The sequence below is a fragment of the Ambystoma mexicanum genome, chromosome 6p (assembly GCF_040938575.1).
Source record: "Ambystoma mexicanum isolate Mex_15411 chromosome 6p, UKY_AmexF1_1, whole genome shotgun sequence".
Taxonomy (NCBI): domain Eukaryota; kingdom Metazoa; phylum Chordata; class Amphibia; order Caudata; family Ambystomatidae; genus Ambystoma; species Ambystoma mexicanum.
The window spans coordinates 1456395633-1456419225 of NC_090935.1; the positions used below are offsets into that span (position 1 = coordinate 1456395633).

The following is a 23593-nucleotide window of genomic DNA, read 5'->3' on the forward strand; positions in this document are numbered from 1 at the left end:
TTGGTTGCAACAAGTTGTGAGGGCAGTTCCAGTTTGACATTTTCTGCCAAATTTTGCCCCGATTTACGCTGTCGAAAGCACCCCTTAGGTCAATGAATGCCAGATGTAGTTTTCTTTTTGCCTTTAAGGTTTCAAGTTTCAATGAGTTCAGTATCAATAAATTGACTTCTACTCTGACTCCCTTGGTAAATCCAGTTTGATGGATATCGTAGATCTCTTCTCGCCGGGACCACTGAACACATTTTTGGCGTAAGAAAGAAGCAAACATTTTCCCAATAGTGTCCAGCAAGGCAATCGGGCGATAGTTGTTGGGATCAGCCCAATTGCCTTTCTTGTGTATAGGCACGATAATTGCTTCACGCCAGGACTCGGGAACCAGCATTGAAAAGGACAATAAAGAGAACAAGGCTTCGATGAAGACTGACCATTGAACATCGTTTTGTTTTAACATCATGTTTGATATCATATCAGGGCCAGCAGCGTGCAAACTTTTCAGTGCTCGTATTGCAATTTTGATGTCATCCAAGGATATTTGCAGATCCCACGAAGTAAGATTGTTTTGTGGATCGGACGTTGGTTCACTGAGGGGAGCACTGAAGATGTTCGTAAAATGAGACTCCCATTTGGCTGCTTCGATTTCGTTTAACAGAGGCGCAGAATGTCGTGAATTTCCAAGAATGCCCAAATTTCACATGTTTTCTTTAGGATCAGTTGTTTCATTATGGATTCAGCTTTGTCCTGTTCAATTATCATTTTTTGAGATTTCAGCCAATTCCTGTACGTTTGTCGGCGCAATCAAATTGCAGCTTTAAGATCAATACCCCGCATGTTTGTGGAAGAAGAATTTTTTCATTGCTCTTATGTCTCGTCGCATCAGTCTCTTTGCAGTCTTTACCAACATAGATGATAGATGTCTGTGAGAGATGCCCATCGCCCTGTCGGACACTTTGATGGTGATGAAATCAGCAGGAAGCAGAGCCTAATCAACCGACTGGCCACATTTTGATTGAGTAATTGTTGGCTCATAGTATGAATTTGAGTGCCATTTATCTGCAGTCGTGCCCCCTGCATTGACCAATAACGGGGCTACGTAAATCTGTGTACAATGTGGCCATTCAAGCATGCAGGAGAAACGCAGGAAATCATGGTCACTGTTTGTCTTCTCACATACTACCAACGTCAGATCTTTGGAGAAAAGATTTTGAGATACCCAAAAATAGTCAATGATTGACCGTGATTTTAAGTTTGACCAGGTTGCGCAGGGTGGTTGGGTCTACTTTCACGTTGCTATTGACCATTTTGCAGTTTTGATTTTGCAATGCAAGACTCCACATCTGACCTCTTGCATCTACCTCTTCACTCACTAGAGGAATAAAGGACTGAGTTGAGAGGACAATTTTGAACCATGTGAAATTTAGATCTCTGTAACATATAATAGAGATGTTCGTGTAGGTTGTCAAAGCCTCATCAATATACAGTGTGATGGAGTTTAGAAATGCCTTTGTACTAATTTTTTCGGGATTCCAATACCCATTGAGAATTAGCAGGTGTTTCCTTGTAGATGTATTTTCGTCTCTGGTCCGCAGCAAGACCCCTTGAACAAAGGGGTTAGGACAGCAAGAATTCACAATTGACCACCAGGGATTGATTTTTATTAGTGTCAGGAGACCCGAAGATGGTCTCCCTTTTGAACTTTTGATGGCTGGGTTCAATAAAGTGACATAGCCATCCCTTGATGGAGGCTCACTTAGCCAAGTTTCCTGAAGGCAAATTATGAAGACATTTTCTAAAGAAACAGCAAAGCTGTTGAATAGTTGAGTAAATCCTCTGGTGTTCCAAGATAAGAATTTGCACAATTGGTTGCTTGCAGCCTGTCGTGGCTAATTACATTTCGCTGAATTGATCAACTTGTCATCGGCGTGAGTAAGTCACCTTTGAGAGTTACTATCACCTTGGCGTGAATTGACAGGAATTGTCATGGCTTTGCGTAGCTCGGTACGTCTGTCAGTTTGATGTTCGTAAGCCTCAGACCTCGATCTCGAATTTTCCCCACTTAAACGGGTGGAGGATGGTTCAAGAGTTATGTCAAAGCCAAATAGAAGCAGTTCCTCGGACGCCTTCAGAATAGTGTTACGAACTGAGGCAGAAACAATGTGAAGAAGAACCTGGTCACAGCAGTTCTCAGTCGCATACTCAACTATTTTAATATCATCAGACGTGATAGTGCGAAGTGAAGGGATGCAATTGAAAAGTTTCATCACGTTGTGACGGTTCAGATTTAGTTTGCCGTCGTCCGAGTGGAGATTTTGTAATCGCAGTTTGCAGTTTGCGTATATAATGCATACATTTTACAACTAAACATGTAATATGTAGCTACTGTGACAAGTTCAGGACTCTGTCAGGGTGTAAAGGTGAGATTAATGTAGCCTCCAAGATCCCCTTGTGCCAGGCATATAGATATCGTTGCCCCCAACCCTCATTTCATCGCAAAATACCTCCCAGGACATTTTCTGGCCAGTGTTCTCGCTTAGTTTATTTTTCATTGAGTATAACAGTTAACACAGTCAACTTTTAATACAGTGCATAAAGAAAGTAATAAATAAACACTCCTACTGGTTAAAGAAGTAGAAAGCATCAAACAAGATGGAAAAACCTAATAGGACCATTTCACAAAACAAATTGAGACAATTTCACTGTCCCACCCCATCCACATTTAAACACAAAGAAAAAATATCATCCAATGTTATTCAAAATTAATATCTACTTCCACTTTATCAACAACAAAAAAGTAGGCATCACTATTAACGCTCATAAAAATTGACCAGAGGCCATCTGCAGTGCGTTTCCCTACCATATCAGCTGACCTCATTGCTTGTTTTCTTACCCTACGTAGGAAGGAACATTCCGTCAAGAGATGTTTTGCCATGTCTAAGCTTTCATCTCCACAGAGGCAACACAATCTCTCATTTCTGGGGATCTTATACCATGACTTCAAGTGTTCGCACAGAGTTAAATTTAACTTTCAAATAGTCCCAGACACATATGTTTCCCAAGTAGTTACTTATATAACTCAGTGCATCCTCAGGTGCATTAAAGTATGCAAGTATGAAAGGAACAAGGCAGCGGATGATTTAGAAGCAAGATCCACAATCAATTGTTCCCTGCTCTGGGAAAAGAGGTAACCCTTTGTCCCTCCCGTTATTTAGAAAGGCTATCGGGCAACAACCCAAGAGTCTGCAATGAACTGGATCAGATTCATGTAGCTTTCTCTAGTATTTAGATTGACATAAAGTAGCCTAGTCATGGAGCCAACTGGAGCATTAGCCAGTTTCCAGTATGTAATAAGGCAACTCTAACTCTGCTTCACCTTGATGGGCTTTATGTCAGACTCCAGTTAAATAGCCTGAACCGGAGAATAATGAGGCAATCTCCGGAATCTCCTAAGAATAGTATGCTCTGGTTGAACTAAAGCTGAGGATCTCCCGAGTGCAAAAGTCTCCCCCCTCACCCCCCGTAGAGCATAATCGGAAAGATCTTAACCAGATACAACTTAACAAATACACCAACAGAATAGCCACCTCCATTAAATGCAAAAGAACCAATTGCTCCCGCTACCTGGGCGGTCTTAATGTGTACCTGTTCCAGGTGAGTGCTGCCATTTAATTTGGCATCAAGAGAAATCCCCAAATATTTATACGTGGGTACAATTTCAATCACTTCCATGTTTAGCGTCCATTGTGACTCATTTTTTTATATTTGGGGAGAAGACCATTATTTTTCGTTTTAGCGATGTTCATTTTAAGCGAATTGAGAGTGAAGTAATTGCTGAGCTGATCCAGAGTAGCCTGTAGAGCTCTGGGAGCAAGATCTAAGGCTAGATCATCGACAAAGGCCAGCCACTGTAGGGGCGTGTTGCCCAATTTAGGCCGAATGGAGTTAGTATTCCCAATGACCCCTCCCAGATCTGACAGATAAGGTGCAAGGATGCACCCTTGCTTAAGGCCCTTGTGCGTATCAATCCAGCCCATCATCGTACCCAGTTGGTACAGACGTACTTTAATTCAGGTGTTCTCATGCAGTTGAATAATCATTTTCAACAGTCCAGGCGGTATATGCCAATTTCTCAACTTTACCCACAGCCTAGGTATATCTACAGTGTCAAATGCTGCGCTGAAGTCTATGAAAGCAGCATATACAGGTAGATTAAGGATCATCCAGGCCTGATGTCTAGTAGTGACAAGAGCGAGGCCATTGATGGTATTATAGCCTTTACTGAAGCCTGTTTTGATAAAGTGCTAGATTGAGGACCATAACATCATCCCACTTAATCTCATCAAGTAGCACCCAGGTGAATATTTTTGCAGGGACATCTAAAATGGCTAACCGACAATAATTCCATGGATCAGTGCGACATCTTTTTTTTAATTATTTTTTTTTTACACACAGGTGATATTATCCTTCCAAGAGGAAGGGAAGGACTGTGTCACACTAATCCATTGGAATAGCCAATAGAGTGCCTCAGCCCAGATACTGGTGTCGGTTTTCAATAAACTGGTTACATAAACCATCCGGACCAGGTGCTCTCAATGAATTGCTAACCAAAATCAATTTGGAAATGTCGACTGGACGTCCAGACAGAGGATGACAATTTATTGGAGATGTTCTGGGGATTTTAAAAAACACCCAGTATCTGTTGAATGTATATTATCCAGTCCTTTTTAGGAACCCCAAACACCTCTCTACCTTGTAGACAGTTGCCATTTAGAATTCTCCAGAACTGTTTATGGTTATTAATGATCGAGCAGTGAAACAGATTGCGCCACTTGGCACAATCCAGAACCTATGCTCCGTTATCCAGTTATGATAATTGTCTTCAGCTTTTTCACCAGGAGGACATGGTCTACCAGTGTTTGATATAACATGTCTGTCTTACAAAGTTCTCTCCAGAGGGGCCTTTTCCTGTTCTTAATAGCTGTATCAAATATATGGCAATGGCATTTCAGAAATCCAACTTGCACAGTGCATTTGGGAGCAACTGAGAAAACCCGGACTGGAGCCAAGAGAACGGAATCAAGAGCAGCGAGGAAATAGACGTGAAATTTCCCCACCAAACACCATTGAGAAATCCAACACCAACCTGACAACTGCAGATGGCCTTAGACAAATGGGGGCGGGAGGTCAGCAAACTCACCATAACCTGAGGAAAGCCACAAGGAGACTGCGCAGCCTCAGAATATGTTTCCAAAACTGTTATGGAAAAGGGGGAGGGGCTTAGGAGTTTTTCCAAGTCCCTTACCTTTGTAGTCCAGCTCCTCGCGTAAAGAAAGGCACAGATTGGTTCATAGTCAGGTAAGCCCTCCAGTCAATGGAAAAGGGGATAAGGAGATCCAGAATGAGCAGGACCACTGCATAAAAAGAAACAAAAGGAAAGGCAGAGTGTGGGTTGTTCAGGTGAGGTAGAGGCCGACCAAGAGACCAGGTGGAGGAAGGACGGTGCAAGGGAGCTTGAGGTGCTTTAGTCATTAAGTGTGCAAGGTGAGGTAATTGTGAGGGAGAGTGGTACCCGTTTGTCAGAGGGGAAATAGAGAGTGTTTATGAAGGTGGGGTAGTAGTAAAGGAAGAGTGAGAGATAGGCGAAGGTGTCACGGTATTAGAGTGGGAGGGAGTTGGCGTTGGGAGAGAGTAGCATATCAGAGAAAGGTTGGGGTGTGAGGAAAATGGTGCAGAAGCAAAGGGAATGAGAATAGTGAGTATATTGGGTGAGTGAGCAGGGCACTATCCCTGGAAGGGTGAGTAGGGCACGCTATCCCTGCGTAGGGGTGAGAAGAGGGGCGTATAGAGCAGGGAGAAGCTGGGTGTAGTGAGGTGAGAGGAGAGCAGTAGTGGTGTAAAGAGGGTAGTAGTACAGCAACAGAGACGGGTGAGTATCAGGGGAAGGAAGAGTAGTGGTAAGATTGGAGGGTGGAGGTAAGCAGTACTGGGAGAGAAAAAGGAATTTCATAGAAATAGAGACGGACGAAATAGGCAGTGTGAGGTGAGACTGTGGGTGGAGTAGGAGATAAGAGGAGAAAATGGAGAGCGATAGAGAGACAAAGGGCGATAGAAATAAAATATCAATCAAAAAAGGAACATCCGGGTATGAGAGTAAGAAGACAGAGTAGGGCTTGAGCATCCGTAAGGCACAACCCTACAACCCCATTAGAACTAAATTGATATTGTAGGGTCAAGTTCCATTTGCCTTTAGACCCTTTCTGTAAGAGAAGTAAGACCTTAGGCAGTAGGGAAAAACAATCAGTATATACTGACCTGCGGAGTAGGGACGCCTAGGTTAAGGAGGGAATGGTGTTTTTTAGATGAGAAAGGGAGGTACTTAGTGGGCCACCCCCCCTTTTCAAGCCTAGTGTGTTACATTGAATAATCTACCTGTTGCTATTTTTAGCAATCTGCCCATTATTGCATTGAATAATCTGTCTATATTTTTATTAAACAATCTGCACATTCTCACATTAAGCTATTGTTGGAAATCAAATTAATAATACAAAAACCTTGAATTTTCGAGGAGTCTCTGCAACCTATTAAAGCCATCTGTGACACTATTATATTTATAGCATTCCACTTTTAGTGCCGGTGTGACTCACAACAGAAAATATGATCTTACAGTGGGGTCCTTTATGTAAATGATTTGTGGGTCAGGGGACCACTGGTTCTGTGGGCCTCAGATTTCAGAAATTGATATTGATTTGTCATTCAGTCTACTTACAATGAGTGGCACATAAAAAGTGTACGAGTCCCTTTTTTGGGGGCATTTCTGAAATCTTGCATAACATTTGAGAATGTGTTCTTTCTGTTGCGACTGCAAAAACACTATACGCTGGATGGTCTGAATATTCGATAATGTGATTAAATTGAACAACAATATAGCTACCCATTTGTCTAATTTAATTTGTAGTATTCCTTGCCCACTGAGAAAACATGAAATAGATGGAAATGATCAGGAGGTGGGCCCCTGAATTCACAACATTTTTCAACCTTACAAATAAGGAAATATTAGATGCCCTATACATGGAGTGGGGCCAGGAAATGTTTTTTTTTTTATTTTATTTTAACCATGTATTGTCTGTTCAACCACCTAAAGCATGTCAATGTATTAATCTAGTCTAATGATCAAAGGAAATGTGGAATCATTGCTCACATTAAACTGTAGTGTGTATTTGTGCAAGATGTCATTCATGGATGTCAATTGTAATAATGAAACAATAAGGAAGCACGGATTGATAACAATACAAAAACTGTACTGTGCTGTTTTCCCATTGTAAATCCTGCAGACAGTCTTGCCTCAGCAGCCAGAAAAGAATGTCAGAAGGTACAGCCAACTTGAACTCTAATGAGTTGCAAACTGTGACCTGGGCAAATGGAAGCTGAAAGAACTGGTGGCACTGTTACTTGCAAAGCACAACATTACCATGGTATGCTCTGACTTTGGTTAATACTTGTCTTTTCCAGCTCAGTTCAGGTTTGCAGTCCTCTGGTGTGTATCTGTTTGTGTTTCTTTAGGTTTGAGGAGTCATGGAACGGTCTTTCACATACATTACAAACAAATGGCTTTTCACCCGTGTGTATTCGCTGATGAGTGACCAGGTGTGATAACTGTCTGAAATTCTTCCCACATCTACCACATTTGTATGGTTTCTCCCCAGTATGTATTCGTCGATGTGTAATCAACGTTTGAGAGTTTTTGAACATTTTTCCACATTCAGGGCATTTATAGGGTCGATCACTCATAAGCGGTCCTTGATGTTGGTTCAGATTCTTTGACTGGAAGAAACTCTTCTGACATTCACTGCATGTGTTCTGTTTTCCATTTGCAGGCCATCTTGCATTTGTGTTTGTTGCTGGATTAAATATTTTCCCACACTGACTACACTTGCACAGTTTTAACACAGAGCAACCTTTTGGTCGTGGACTGAGCCCTGCATGAAAACCATTATGCTTAACAGGGTTTTCCCTCTCACTGAAGATGCGACCATGTTCAAATTGTGCTTTCTCCTTAATGTGGACTTTGTGGTGGTTGATAATGTCTACTTTGTGACAGAAGGTTTTGCCACATTGGTTGCACAAGTAGAGACCCTCGAAGCTTGCTTGTAGATGCTCAGTGTTGTCTACTGATACTTTTACACCTTTGACAAAGAACAAAACACATACAAATTACCATTTACAATTATTACTTTTGAAATAAATATTCATAGAAAATGTTAAACAATATAGGTTATGAACTTGAAATACACTGCTTACATAGGAAGTATAATATGACATGGAACTAGATAGTGAGTTTGACTCATTCACCTTTATGACTGAGAATAAGCATGTATTCGATCTCTTGATCAGAGGAAATCCTTTTTACTGCTTGTAAAGATGTCTTCTCATATAACCACTTGAGAACAGTTCCCTTTCACTAATGATGTCTTGGTGGTTTTAAGGCAGTCTGCTGTGGCACAATACAGATATGTGTTTCTAAGATTTTAAGATTTTGGAGCACTTTAAACATTTTGAATGTGTAACAGTATTTTTACCCAGGAGTGCAAAGCTGGCAGTTCTGCGGCTTTCCAGGATCGAGCGTGCATTCTTCAAAAGTTTAGCTGAGACCTAGCAGAAGACCAGGGTTGATAAACAAAGAACTGAACAAGAGAGATATGGAATGCCATAATTAGCAGAGTGGAAAATTGAATTCATATTACTGGTGTGGATGTTTATATAGATGAAGTCTATGTTCTAAGACTGCTAGAAAAACTAAATAGTCTAGTTTCCAATAATTTCTCTTTCTTTACAAGCTTTTTTGTTCTCTTATTTGGAGAAAATGCCCTTAGTGCAAATTAAGTGAAAATGTATCGTGAGTGCATCAGGACTTTATGGGTCACACTACATCTTTGCCCGTCCAGAAAAAATGCGGTAATTCCAGCACCAGCATTTTTTCCGGACCAGCAAAGCCCAAGTCTGCTGATGGAGGCCATGGATCTCCCGGCAAGCCAGACAGCCGGTAGATCAGGCCCCCATCGGCAGATAAATGCCAGCGATTCAGTAAATCCCATCCCATGAAGTGCATGGGACTCCATGGGAATGGGAACTTACCAGCTCTCCGCCACCAGTAATATCCTTGTAATGCCGGGTTATCAGGCAGCAGAGACAGTAAGTGGAGTTTGCCGGTATCCCACCGGCAAACTCCTAATGAGGGCCTATGACTCTGATCATATACAGCCTGAAGCATCACAATCACATAACCATTCACCGAAAGCCTCACAGAGCCTCTGAACAAAAATGGAAGAGGGACGGTGTAACCGCAAGCTCATAAAGTCTGCAGTATCCAGAATATCCACATTCCTAAAATCAAAAAATAGTTACAAGTATTCCTGGGATTGGTCAGCTATTACTGCAAAAGGATCAAAGTATAAAAGGGTTCCACTGGACTGATAGTACTTAGAGGGCCTTTAGAGAATGAAAGTGCTCACTATGGCAACTGCCCGACTGATAATGCCAGACTGCCATTAAACATCCTTACAACAAAGAGATGCCTACAAAGTTGGGTTGAGAGTAGTCCTCTCGCAAAACATGGGCAGGTTAGAACAGCTCATTCTATTCATCAGCACGAAGTAACACTCAAGAGAGAAAACTATCAGTCAAGTCAGAATGTTTGGAAACTTGATGGGCCATAGACTACCCTAAAGATGATCTAATCAGTCGGAAGATCACTATCATAACCCCAGCAAGCTCCCCTCACAGGCTCTCTAGATCTAAATATACCAATATCAGGATTATGCAGGGGTTCAACCCTACACCTTTTCCTTTCTACACTGGTTTGCAGGAAAAACAAATACATGTATGCTACTTCAGGAGAAACATGCACCTAAACAGGGAGGGGACCTGAAGCAGAGAGATCAAAGAGACCAGGGACTGCCCCAAGCTAGTGGATGCTGGACCAAGAGTAGGTATACTGATATAGAGATCCCTGGCCTAGTCATCTGGTTCCCTGCACTATAGGGAGGAGCCGCATGAACACCTATGCCCACACCCAATCCACTCTACAGACAACCAACAAGGAGAGGAAGGGGGTCAAGAACAGTTGCATATGCCCCTTTCCATCAGGTTAACCCCCTAAGCGAGTTGTTCCAGCTCCTTAGGCAGATCAAACACTTGGCATTGGAAATAGAGCATTTTCCTTTAGGAAATAAACTTGTAAGATTTCAAAGCCACCAAAGTTTGGGGATACCCGTTTTCTTTGGCACAAAAGCAAAGGGAAACATTTCCCCTTTTAGAGTCATTCTCGTGCTGAGCGGAAACAAAAATAATGCCCAAAGTAAAACTGATTTGCTTTGAATGTGAGAAAAGGAAAATAAACAAAAGGTAATTCTCCCACGCTAGTGAACGTCATGGGAATTACAAAGTTGCAATACTCACATAACAAAGAGGTTACAAATGTACCAGACACCTTCACAGCCGTACAAGGGGGGTTTCTAACTTGTAATTCACATGCTATGCAAACTGAAGGGCCTATGGTGCAGCAGGCAAAAGAAAAAGAACGTCCTGTAGGAATAAGGCAATCCTCACACATACCCAGACCATTTCTCAAATCCAAAATGGGGTCTGGTCTTGAACTAAGATTAGGGCAACCCCCTTTCAGGCAACTTGACTCTAGGCTCATTATCTAACCACCAAAGAGATTAGCTCACACAACACTAGTTCAAGCAATACTCCTAAGCATCCCCGAAGGGTAGGGGAGGCTATTCTATGAAAAGCAGCTAGTCAGTCTGGAATCATGGGCCATCTAAGAAGGAGCTGGGGGAAAAGGGTCTGGAGGAGATGAACTCTCTTACCTGGTAATGTTCTTTCGATGGGATGGTCCAACGACGTATTCCATATCTATGACAGTAATAACCAAAGCTGTGCTGCTTTGGAAAATCTTTCGGTGTCTGCTTCCTGCGTCGATGACGTCGATACGCCGCCCTCGAGGACCTCCTCCGACGGCCGACGTCACTGGATGTTATAAGTAGGACACACGACGCCCTTAGCCTCAGTTGTAGTTTTTTCCCAGAACGTGTGCCACCAGTCTTCTGCCAGTCTGACACACAAAGCCTTGTGGAAACGTAAGCTGCAATCGCATAAGAAATTCTGTACCGGGGAAGGTAGGGAGGGAGCGATATGGAATAACTCGTCGGACTATCCCATCGGAAGAACGTTACCAGGTAAGAGAGTAACTCGTTCTTCGAGGGGATTGGGTCCTCCCACGTATTCCATATCTATGACAGACTCCCAAAGCAGTACCAATGCAAGGAGGTGGAAAAGAATTTAGAAAACAGACATTTAGCATGCCCAATCAAATTGCGGAATAAAGGACCGCCTTGCCAAAGGCCAGATCCTGCCCCCGGATGCAATTGAGGGAATAGTGATGTACAAAAGTATGTACCGAAGCCCAGGTGGCTGCATCACAGATGTTGCAAATAGGAACACCCCTCTGCAGGGCAGTAGAGGCAGCCATACCCCTGGTAGAATGGGCCCATAAGCCGACAGGAGGGTCCTTACCCGCCAAGCGGTAACACTCAGAGATAGCAAAAATAATCCAGCGAGACAAAGTCTGTTTCGTCACAGCCTGTCCCAAACGCTTTCCAGCGTAACCCATAAAGAGCTGATCGTCCACTTTGACCCGAGACATGCGTGAAATATAAAAGCTTAGCGCTCTCCTAGGATCAAGCCTATGGAGCCTCTCCTCTTCCTTACCAGGATGTGGAGGAGGATAAAATGCCGGAAGAACAACCTTCTGGCCTAAATGAAATTCCGACACCACCTTCGGAAGAAAAGAAGGACGAACTCTAAGGACAACCCTGTCCTTATGAAACACAGTGAAGGGTGGCTTAACTGAAAGTGTCTGTAACTCACTCACTCAGCGAGCGGAAGTGACCGCAACTAAAAATACAGTTTTCAGAGTTAACAGTCTCAAAGGGCATAAATGCAAAGGCTCAAACGGAGCACCCATCAGAAACTTGAGAACAAGGTTGAAACCCCAACTGGGCACCTGGAGAGGTGACGGAGGGAACACATTAGTGAGCTCTTTCAGAAACTGAGAAATTAAAAGGAATTTTAAAATTTGAACACTCTTCAGACGAGCACTTAAATATGGACAGCGCCGCCAGGTAACCTTTAATGGTACCCACTTGAAGGCCCCCGTGGGCCAATAAAAACAAAAAAGACAGAACCATGGGAATTTCACATGCAAAAGGATCCACATTCTTAACCCTGCACCAGTCACAGAACTTTCTCCAACGGCAATGGTACAGGGACTTGGTTGCAGGCCTTCTGGCCGAAAGCAACATCTCCATCACGTCTTCAGGGAGGTCCCAATCCTTATACCTCAACCTTTCAGAAACCAAGCGTGAAGGTTGAGGGACCTGACCTTGGGATGGAGAACCTGACCCCATCATCTCGGTAGGGAAGACGACATGGAGGACAGATGGACAAGTCGAGAAGGTCCGGGTACCACATCCTCCGGGCCCACGCCGGAGCAATGAGGATCATCCGGGAACCGAACCTCTGTAACCTCCGCAGTACTTGCGGGATGACGGGGACTGGAGGAAACGCATACAGCAGTGGGAAAGACCACTCCACCACGAACGCATCTCCTAAGGCTCCGTTTGGAGGAAATTCCCGCGAGCAGAACCTCTCGCACTTCCGGTTGACACTGGAGGCGAAAAGATCCACTTGAGGGGTCCCCCAAAGGGCGAATATCTCCAGGAGAATCTCCTGAGCCAACTCCCACTCGTGAGAGATCGCGTCCGCTGTCTTGTTTTCGTCTCCTGCCAGATGAACTGCCGAGATCGAATCCTGCTGGATTGCCCAGAACCAGAGCTGCATCGCCTCCCTGCACAGAGGAAGTGACCCTGCCCCCCCCTTTTTGTTTCGGTAGTGCATGGCCACCGTGTTGTCCGTCAGGATCAGGACATTCTTTCCTCGCACAGTCGGCAGAAAAGCCTTCAGTGTTAGCCTGACAGCCCTTAGCTCCAACAGATTGATATGGTGTCTGGACTCCGACGGAGACCAACAACTGCTGACTCAACTTGTTGGCATGAGCTCCCCATCCCGTGAGGGATGCGTCCGTCACAAGCATCACCCCCGGCCAGTGCAGCCCAAATGGAGCCCCCCTCATCAAATTGCCTTCGTCGGCTCATCACAGAAGGTCCCGGGCGACCGAAGATGGCACCTGAACAGGGTCCGACATCCTGCCGCAGGACTGAGACCACTAGAGCTTGAGTGCCCATTGCAAAGATCTCATCCGCAACCTGGCCTCTGGCACCAGAAGAATGCAGGATGCCATGAGGCCGAGCAGTCTCAAGAACTCGAACACTGGGAGAGTCTGGGCAAGTTGAAACTTGTGCACCATCTGCAGAATGTGATGAGCCCTCACCTGGGGAGGAAAACACTGCCCCAGGGACGTGTTGAGCACCGCTCCGATGTACTGGAGCCTCTGAATAGGTGTCAAATGGGACTTCTTTAAGATGAGGGAGAAGCCCAGCTTGTGGAGGGAGTGGCAGGTGACTGACAGATGATGCAGGACTTGCTCGGGAGAGCGCGCCATGATCAACCAATCGTCCAGGTAGGGGTGAATCCCCCCTTTCCTGAGGTGCGCTGCCACCACTACCATGAGCTTGGTGAAGACCCTCGGGCGGAGGTCAATCCGAATGGCAGGACCCGAAACGGAAAGTGCGAGTCGCCAACCGCAAACCTCAGGTACTTCTTGTGCTTCGGATGGATCGGCACCTGAAAATAAGCATCCTTGAGGTCGAGAGACACCAACCAGTCCTGAAGTTGAAGGGCCTGGAGGACTTCAGAAAGAGTAACCATCTTGAACTTGTCCTTCCCAATGACGCTGCTTCCGTGAGTGCCTCGAAGAGGCAGAGGAGTGGCGAGACCAACACTGGGACCGAGACCCACTGGACTTCCGACGACAGGGAGAGTCGCCCCTCGAGTCGTCCGTCGAAAGTCCCTCAGACCTCGACTTCCAGGGCTTGGACACCTTACCTACCGAAAACTTCTTTCGACGCGAGTGACTGGCAGTCGACCCAGTCATCCATGTCATGGGCCTCCCTGAGGCACCAGAGGCAGGTGTTGTGCGAGTCCGTGACCGACATCTTGGACCCACAGTCCACGCACTTCTTAAAGCCCGGAAGCGGTGTGGAAGACGAGGTAGACATCTTCACGAAGAAATATTTCACAAACAGGTTCAAAGAACTGAGAAAGCAACAGAAACTCCAAAGAGTCGAGGCGCGCCGAGATTCCCGAAGCGAACATGTTCGCGGAAAAAACAGAACTGAGGCTACGGGTGTCGTGCGTCCTACTTATAACATCCAGTGACGTCGGCTGTCCGAGGAGGTTCTCGAAGGCGGCGTATCGACGTCATCGACGCAGGACACAGACGCCGAAAGATTTTCCGAAGCAGCACAACTGTGGTGATTACTGTCATAGATATGGAATACATCGGAGGACCCAATCCCCTCGAATGGTGAGTTACAGGTGTATTGGGAAGAGAGCTGGAGGAGAGGCCTCGAGGTTGGATAAAGGTGTGAGGGAGTTGGATGGAGACATGGTACCACGTAAAAAAAAAAGAGAGAACTGCAGTTTGAGTGAAGAGTTGGTAACATCTGGAGGAGAAAATAATGCAGAAGTTGGAGGAGAAGGATAATTTAGAATAGAGGAAAGTGGAGAAAAATAACCCCAATACCATCTGGAAAACCAAAAGTGTAGATGAATTGGAAACACCTAAAGAAGTGGGAGAAGAATAGGTACCCCCACTACCATAGAAGAACATGGAGGTTCAAGCAGACCAGGTCAATCCTGGGCATATTTCACAGGTGGGAGGAGCTACGAGATGGTACAACCTCACTGTGGCCAGGAAGCTAACAGCAGGGACAGTCAATGTGGGACTGCCTTGGATTAGGATCCCCAGAACAGGGAGGTTGCCATAAGATAGTGAGCCAGGCCCCAGACCTTGAATAGGGGGACTCTGTGGGAGAAGCTGCTGCATTACCTCAGACTCTACCAGGAGACCATCCGACTGCTCCCTGTCCAAGAATTGAATTGTTTATTTGTATAGCGCGCCAAACCCTCAGGTATCTGGGAACATTATTCCAGTTACATTTGTACAAGATATAGTTACAGTTGCATGTTACTTATATAAAAAACATCAAAATTATATTTACAACATTAGCATTTTTCATGAGCAGGAGATAATATAGGACATTATGTACAAGCAGGCGGGAAACGACAAGGAGAACCATTATAGGTTAGTTGGTTTCAAGGGTGGCGAGTCATCTTTTAGCACTTGTCCTGAATTGGGAGAGAGCAGGTACAATTCTTATGGCTGTAGGTATAGAGTTTCAAAGTTTGGATGCTAATACAGCCAAGCTAGTACCTCCAGATTTCTGGCAGTTATACCGCAAATTTTGAGGCAGTGTGGTTGGGCTGATCTAGTTGGTCTGGAAAACTGGTTTTTGGTGAATCCGCAGACCAGGTAATTGGGAGCTGAGTTCGTTAGGCATTTATGTGTAAGGGTCAGTGTTTTCAAAGAGATTCTGTTATTGATCGACAGCCAGCCAGCGTTGCGTCTCGTTTCAGAGATGCAGTGGGATCGGGGAATGTTGAAGGCTGCTCTGATAGCGTTATTTTGGAGGACCTGAAGTTCGTTTAGATTTCTTTTGCTGGTTCCGAGGTAGAGTGTGTTACAATAATCCAATTTGGATAGGATCAGCTGTCTAAGGTGGAAAAGCTAGTGAGGGAGAGAAAGGGTCTACAGACGTTAATTTACAAGTGTAGGTGTGGCAGAAGCTGCGGCGTTCAATTGTTTCGTCAGCATTTACGGAAGAGCCAAGATAGACGCATAGGGTTTTAATGACTTTAGAGACCGTGATGTTAATACCGTCTTTACAGAAGGAGTTGAAGGTGGTGTCAAGTTTGTTTAGTTTGGCTTGTGAGCCAGTTAATAAAAGTTCCGTCTTCTCATCATTGAGGCAGAGGCCATGTGTGGCCATCCACGCCTGAATAATGAGGTAGATCTTATTTAGTAATTTAGAGTCGGTATCATGATTGCTAGAAATCGGGATGAGGACTTGAGTGCCATCTGCATAATTAGTGTAGGTGACACCCAGGTAGTCCAGATTGTCGAATGGAGGCTTGGTAAATGTTATATAGTGTTGGTGACATGCAAGAGCCTTGTGGCACTCCACATGTCACAGGCGCGGGGTCAGCCGAGGACAAAGGCGAAAACACTAATCGTTCTCTTTTCTAAAAAGGATTGAATCCATTCGGTAGCTTCTTCAGAGAAGTGGGCTGAAGAGGAGAGGTGGTTGCAAAGGGCTTCATGACTGACACGATCAAATGCGGCTGATAGATCTAGGAGAAGGAGTGTTATATTGCCTTTGTCAATTTGCCGGTCAATTTGCATTTTTTTAAATCTTTGAGCGCTGTTTCTGTGCCATGTCTATGCCGGACCCCTGATTGCTGCAGGCCCAAGAGGTGGTTTGATTCCAAGTGGGTCTGTATTTGGAGCTAGGCTGCCCTGTTGAGAATTTTCAATAGGAACAGTACTGTGGTGATGGGCCTGTGGTTATTAGGGACGTTAGGGTTTTTTTTTTTTTTAGGAGAGGAAGTACCCAGGCCTCTCAAGTTGGTGGGGACTGTTTTAGATTCAAAAGATGAGTTGATGAAGGCTGTGATGGCCAGTACAAGATCTTTTGCTGACTCTTTGATGACAGCTGAAGGGCACATATTGCCTTGGCAGTGGGAGGGTTTTATGTTTTCCACTTCAGTGATGGATAGTGGGGGGAATTTGAAGCGGTTACAAGGAATCTCTGCTGGATGTTGGATCTTAGGGGGTCTAGCGTCTGTGCTAATGTTAAGTTTTTTCATTTCGATTTTGGTTTGTAGCTGTGAGATTTTATCAAGTAAGGCTGCTTGAATCTTAGTGCACCAGGCCTTATCTTTAGCACAGGGCTCAGTTGGGGGGATAGGCGATTCAAGCTCTCGGAGGATCTTAAAATGTTCTTTAGAAACAGATTTCGCATTGGAAATTCTATTATTATAGATTTCGCTTTCCGTTTGGAGGATGGCTAGCTTATATTCCTTTGCAGCTTTTAGGAAGGCATCTCTGATGGGGGTTAAAGGTTGTTTTTTCCAGGCCGATTCGGCCTTCCTTTTGTTGTCGCTTAGAGTTTTAAAGTTGGGGGTGAACCAGTTATTGAGGTGCGCTCGAGGCTTGGCTTTCCGTAATTTTAAGGCGGCAATAATATCTATGGACTGGAGGAGTCTAAGGTTGTAGAGCTCCACAAAGGTGGAGGGGTCTGTATTATTGTTAGAGTACTTCATGAGAGGTTGTAATAAGGGTAATAGGTTTTCAGTCGTGATGTTTTTGTTGTTTCTTGTTAAGGCAGAAGGCGCCAGGACGCTGGTTGAGGTAGTGAGTGGGCAGGGTTGAATGTGATCGTATGATGGTCAGTCCACGCGCATTGTGCATTAGCGAGGATATTGGTTTCACAATTGAGGTCAGCTATACAATCAAGAGTTCTGCCTTTGTTATGGGTAGGTTTGTTGATACAGTGGGAAAAGCCTAATTCTGTCATTGCATTGGCTAAAGACATGGCTGGGCTGTCTTTAGGGTCGAGGAAGCCAAGATTAAGATCGCCAAGGAGTACGATTTGTGAACCAGGTTTAGTTTCTGTGGCAAGGAGTTGTTGCAAATCTTCCTCTAATGTGGAGATAGGCCCGGGTGGTCTGTAGATAAGATGGATCTTAAGGGTGCGTGAGGCTGATAGGGGAAGTTTCACAGAGAGAAGTTCTGCAGAGGAGAACGGATGATGGGGGGGGAGGACTCTGATTCCAAGGTCTATTTTACTGAGGATGGCGACGCCACCACCTTTGGAAGATTCTCGGTCGTATCTTGTGATGGTGTATTTGTGTAGGATGGTTAATGACATGGAGGGAACTGCCGCAGCATGCAGCCAGGTCCCTGTAAATGCAAGGAAGTCTAGTTGATTGGCAGTGATAAAGTCGGCCACTTCTAATGCATGGGCAGTCAGTGACCTGGTGAGGGCGCCTTTGATGGACATGCTAGAATTGGTAGGGTTGCTGCTGCTAGCAGTAATTTTCATAATGCAGGGAGTGTCCCTGGTAGTAGCATTCTTGTGGGCTTTGCTAGTTTTGCTAGTAGTAGTGGTGGTAGTAGTAGGCTTGATTTGGGCTTTAGTGGTCCGTGTGGAGGTGTGAGCTTGGATGAATCTAGATCTAAGTCTCAAATTTCTGGTGACTGGATCACATGATTGATTAGGAGTAGGTCGGAAGGCAAAACGTTGGATCCATTGTAACAGTGAGAGGTCTGTAGTGCCAGTGACAGGAGTGGTGCCTGTATGTATCTTATTGTGGGATTGTGGTGGCCATTGTCGTAGGAAATAGGTGGGTAATATAGAATTAGGGTGTGGTAGTGTAGAGGACAGAGATAGTTACACTTCTCATATTGGTTGAGGGGTCCAGTTTAATAGGAATCTTGTGCCACATAATGCTAATGTAGGTGACTAGCACTAGTAGAAAAAGTGTGGTCTGTGTAGCCACGGTTGCATTTAGTGTCTAGTGGGTCTAGCTAGCCTATACCCCCATAGTCCTCTGAAGAGGGTTCAGCAACACCAAAACCTACGCCAAAAAGACAAAAGCAAGTGTAATCTCCTGGACTTTGGAATTCCTACAAGGTGCAGCTCAAAGTGGAACTGTGTAAGAGACTCTTTCTTCTGATCACAATTTACTCTTAGAATTATCCAGAGATTATTTTGCGTCTTTATGCTCTCACTCGCCAGGCACGTGACAAGTATTAAGGTGGAAGGTGAAGGAAACATCAAGAAAGAAGGCAGGGAGAGCAGTAAGGAGGAGGTTGACAGGAATCGCCAAGAAAAGACTGACAGAATGTTTATGGCAGAATGCAGGGAGGTTGGAAAGAGCATTAAGTCGAAGGTTGGAGGTATAAGAAAGGAGAGGGTGTAAGAGAACACCCAGAAGACAGGTTAGGGAAATAAGGGGACGGCAAGGCTAAAGATTTTCAAGGGTGAGCCAGTGAAGGGTAGAGGTATGAGCATGGGGAAACGCATCAAGGGTGAGAAGGAAGACAAAAAAGGCCTGGCAAGGAGATTAAGGGAGACATAAGTCAGGTCCCACAGATAGGAGACCGATGCACATGGTACAGGAGGTAGACAAGGTCGCGAGCAGAGTCAGGACCTTGGGACAGGGAGGTTGAGAGACAGTGGAATAAAAACTAAACAGGTTGATGCTTCTAGTTCTGAGATGGTCACCCTTTCTTTCAGGCTAAGACTCATCTTAAAAGGCCTTAGCTAGCATGTGGATGCACATCGGCCAATGACACTGAGAGAAAGGGTTAATCTCCGGGACAAGAAGATGACTAGTTCATATCCATGAGACAAAAGAAGTGTGGGTGATATTTAAAAACCCCAGAAATGTGACTGACTGTGAAACAACATTGTTCAGTGAGGGAGGGAACTTCAAGAACTGTTGATCCAGAAACATTTATGTTACTGTGCACAAACACGCATTGCATGCGTCTCTGACAAACTTCCCATACCTGAACTTCTGTCCCCCAAGTACGTTCATCTTACAGCGCGTTGGGACCATACCAATGGTGAAAGATGCTATAAGAATGACAATTACATTACATTACTTTGTTAAACCTTTAATGTTTATTTGATCATTCTTAGCCCCATTATTTGAATTTTCACAAATAAACCCTTTGTTAAACTTAAATCTCAGAGACTGCCTTGTGACGATACCACTCTGCTTTGTGACAATTTACACAGCATTCCTCCTATTCACTGCCTTTGGTTAATAGTGCTATGGTCATCGCTCGCACACACTCTGGGTTCTCAGGAAAACATTGTACTACTTCCGTTTCAAGGGGGTCATTGTTGGCTCTTGTGCAGAAGCTGGGGGTAGGCCCTGGGAGATCTGCTGTATACAACCTCTGGGGTCGATATCACATAGCCAGAGGTCTTCTTCAGCACCCAAGTTGACACTCTCACCAATTCCAAACCTTAGACTTTGTCACACCCTCCCCCTGCAATCCATTCCCCATCTACCCTGGCAGGTGCACAAGATTTTGCCTAAGGGCACCCCATGCCAAGGGATCCTCACTCTTGAATGACAAGGCAAGCCCATCCTACCACTGCAATAAACATGAGATAGAAATGGGACTTTCTACAGTTTCAAAGAAGATTGAAGACTCACCTCATCTGCCTGTGATCAGAATGGTCAACTACTCCTCAGCTCATAGTCGCCATTGGAATCCATGCAAACTCAACTTTTGGCTTCTTCTATGTTTACATCCAGTCTTGGATCTAGTGCCAGATCCCAAAGGCTGCCACTGGATATATTGGGTTCATGTGGGTTTCCACATCCAATCAGCATACCGAATGTGACTCCAATGTGGACAATTATGCTTGAGTGCATAATGAGAGACAGGCTTCTAAATGTACACTCAACACTATCTAAAGGCTAATGATAATTTATTTTTGGCAAGTAAGAAATGGTGTGCTGTGTTTATATGAACAATACAGTGGGCAAATTACTTTTTATGCCTGGCTGGTGGCATGCAGCTTTCCATTTTTACCCCTGATAGTCATTCACTATCAAGATACTCTGCACACACTTGCACAACCTTCGTACCCCTCACTCCACTTCTATAAAGCACTGGGGGATGGAAGGATGAGGGGGCAACAACATATGAAACTGCATAAATCTCCAATATGTAGCTGGATAAATAAATGTATGAATACGTGAATGTATGCAGTACATGGGCAACCCTTACAAATTGCTTCATAAAGACATGACAGCTTTCTTTAAAATCCATGTATGAAAAACACATTCACCAGAACTTTGGGATATTTCATACCCATTTTTTTTATTGCACATACAGCTTGCAGTTACTATTATATTTTCATAGGTGTACCACGCAACACCTGGCAGCCACCATTAGAATGCGCACCATGTGATCCCCTGGGTCTTCCACCCCATACACAGCGAACAACAGACACTATTCAACCAGGGCAGCGCGGCTCTGGCTAAGTGCAAGGAGGCAGGGGACTGTAAGATTCCAGTTACAGACCCTAAGTGCGTGGTAGGCTGGGAGGCATTGCAGGGGCTACAGGTCGTGGCGGAGCCTGGTACCCAGTGAGACTCTGAGGGAAGCCAGGCAATCAGTCAGTGCAGCAGACAGGTAGGTCAGCAGGGGAGAGAGAAAGAGGCTAAAAGGAATATTTTGAGCTGCTTCCGGAACTACAGGTGGTCTGGCTCAATTAGGAGAGGGTCAGGGAGGGCATTCCAGATTAATGGAACCTGTGGAAGCGTCTGACCCTCGGAGTTGGAGTTGGCTGAGCAAAGGGCTTGAGAAGGAAGGTGTTTAGGAAGAGAGTTGGATTTAGTGTAGGCTTCAGAAAGCCTTGTAGACGATGCAGAGGGTCTATAACTTGATCCTTGCAGCCACCAGGAGCCAGTGGAGAGATTTCAGGGCTGGAGAGATACGGTCTCTTGGCTTGCGGCAAAGGACAAGTCTTGCAGTCCTGCTCTGGATTAGTTGCAGAGGGTGTAGAGTAGAGGAAGACAGATTGAGAAAGAGGCTGTTGCAGTAGTCGAGCCTAGAGAGGGGTCTGTGGACAGTGATATTCTGAGGGAAAGTGAGAAAAGGAAGAATATCTCTGAGGAGGTGCAGCTGGTAGTGGGCTTTCTTGGCAAAGTCCCTGATGTGAGGAGAGAAGGAGAGAGTGGAGTCAAAGATGACACCAAGGTTTTTGCCTCACAGGAAGGCAATGGAATAAGGCCCAAGGAGGGCGGCCAGAGCGAGAGAGGGAAAGCGGGAGCAGGGGTCCCAATGAGAAGGATCTGTCTTACTGACATTAAGGCTCAGATCGTTTGGGCGTACCACACCTGAATCATGGATAGTGTGGGGTACATTTACCAGCCCAGCAGAACTCCCCTGCATCACCAAACTGCATTTTCAGCAGTTACAAGAATAATGCCTGCGCTGGGTCTGCTGAGCACATATTCCCTTGCATCAAAACTGCGTTTTTAGCAGTTACAAGAATAATGGCTGTGCTGGCTCTGCTGAGCACATATGGGGCGAGTTGCAACATCAAACACCCCGAGAATGGCTGCATTTATTTTCTTCATGTGCACCAAAGAAAATAATTCAAAGGCAGCCTGGCTCAGTGCTGCTATGCTGCCAGCTCAAAACCTCCAACTGAAAGAGAAAATGTTCTGTGTTTAAATGACTTTGCTCTGGTGCTATTTTCATCTTTCAACATTACACAGTTTGGTTCCAGTAAAACACAGCCATGCCCATCAAAATTTAGAACGAACACCATCAAATGATGGCCAGCCCCCCTGAAAGGCATTGTGGTGTCCAGTAAAATGTGTGAAAGAGCAGAGAAATTCATTTCAGGCCTACGGCAAGCGTTTAATTTTGCAACAAGGTAACACAGGCAAAACTCTTCACAAGAAGCTCTTGCTCCATCTGCTTATGTCAGTTTCAAAGAATCCTTTTCTTGAACATATCCCTGTGTACAGAAATTGACTAGAGCTCTGGAAGCTTTCAGACAGCAAAATGCGAGCAAAACTGCATTTTTTGTTAAATGGATCAAAATAAAATAAACCCGTGCTACTTTGCCTTGCAGAGAAATGAAAGGACATGATTGAAGCTAAATGGGATAGAATACTGTAAAATCCCCAGAAACACAACTGTACATTGGGCGAAGAAAAGCTGCAAAAATATAGGTATATTTAAACCTGTATTTTCTTTTCTTTACAAAAAGAATTTCAACAGCCTAGCTGACTCAGGCATTCCTGTTAGACCGGTTTGGCTCAAAGGCCAAATCTCGCACCTCCCCATGATTTCCCATTGCCAGGACAGGGATCCAGTTCTGTGGACTGCCAAGTGTGATAATTGATCATTACAGGGTGCCTAAGACTGCATTGCAGCAATGCTCCCAAGGACAAAGGGGGACTCCAACCCATGCGTTTCCCTCAGAAGTGTGAAAATCCTCTGCATTCAAACTAAGTACTTCAAAAGGAGAATCCTTGGCAACCTCTTGACAAAGCTGACCAAGGAAAGACATTTGCTGGGGGATTGGGAAGACTGCCCACTTGTGAGAACAAAGCCGGCCCATGAGAATCAAAAGACTTTTTGCATTAAAACATTTATTTCAGTGATATGAAAACGCAGTAATGTGAAATTCTTATGGTTTTTAATGTGATTTTCGCGCCATTAAAATAAGACGCTAAAGAAGAGGATTACATGATGTTATGGGGTCCTTTTCTGGCTCTTTATGATTGAGGTGGTGATGGAATTGTAAATATAACAGATATGACTGTGCCTTTTACGAAAATGCTGGTGAGGGAGGGTCCCCCCCCTTTTTTTTTCTTTTTTCTCTTTCTTCTTTCTCTTTTTCCCTTTTTTCCTCTTCCTGTTTGTGTTGTCTTTTGTACTTGTATATGTGTATTTGTTGCATGTTCC

General features: G+C 44.8%; 1 protein-coding gene across 4 annotated transcripts in view; it reads right to left on the reverse strand.

Annotated features, from left to right (window-relative positions):
- Window positions 1-2515: 2515 nt before the first annotated feature.
- LOC138510527 (zinc finger protein 454-like) overlaps window positions 2516-23593 on the reverse strand; it is a 628028-nt gene continuing 606950 nt past the window's right edge. For 2 of the 4 annotated variants that reach the window (XM_069626248.1, XM_069626247.1), the window contains 2 exons: window positions 19655-19721; window positions 8019-8177 (listed from right to left, as the gene is read on the reverse strand). In XM_069626248.1, coding sequence (XP_069482349.1) covers window positions 8150-8177; window positions 19655-19721 — 95 coding nt within the window. In that variant the 3' untranslated portion in view covers window positions 8019-8149. Of the gene's footprint in view, window positions 8178-19654; window positions 19722-23593 lie in introns of all 4 variants that reach the window. The other 2 variants (XM_069626245.1, XM_069626246.1) reach the window with 1 other exon arrangement.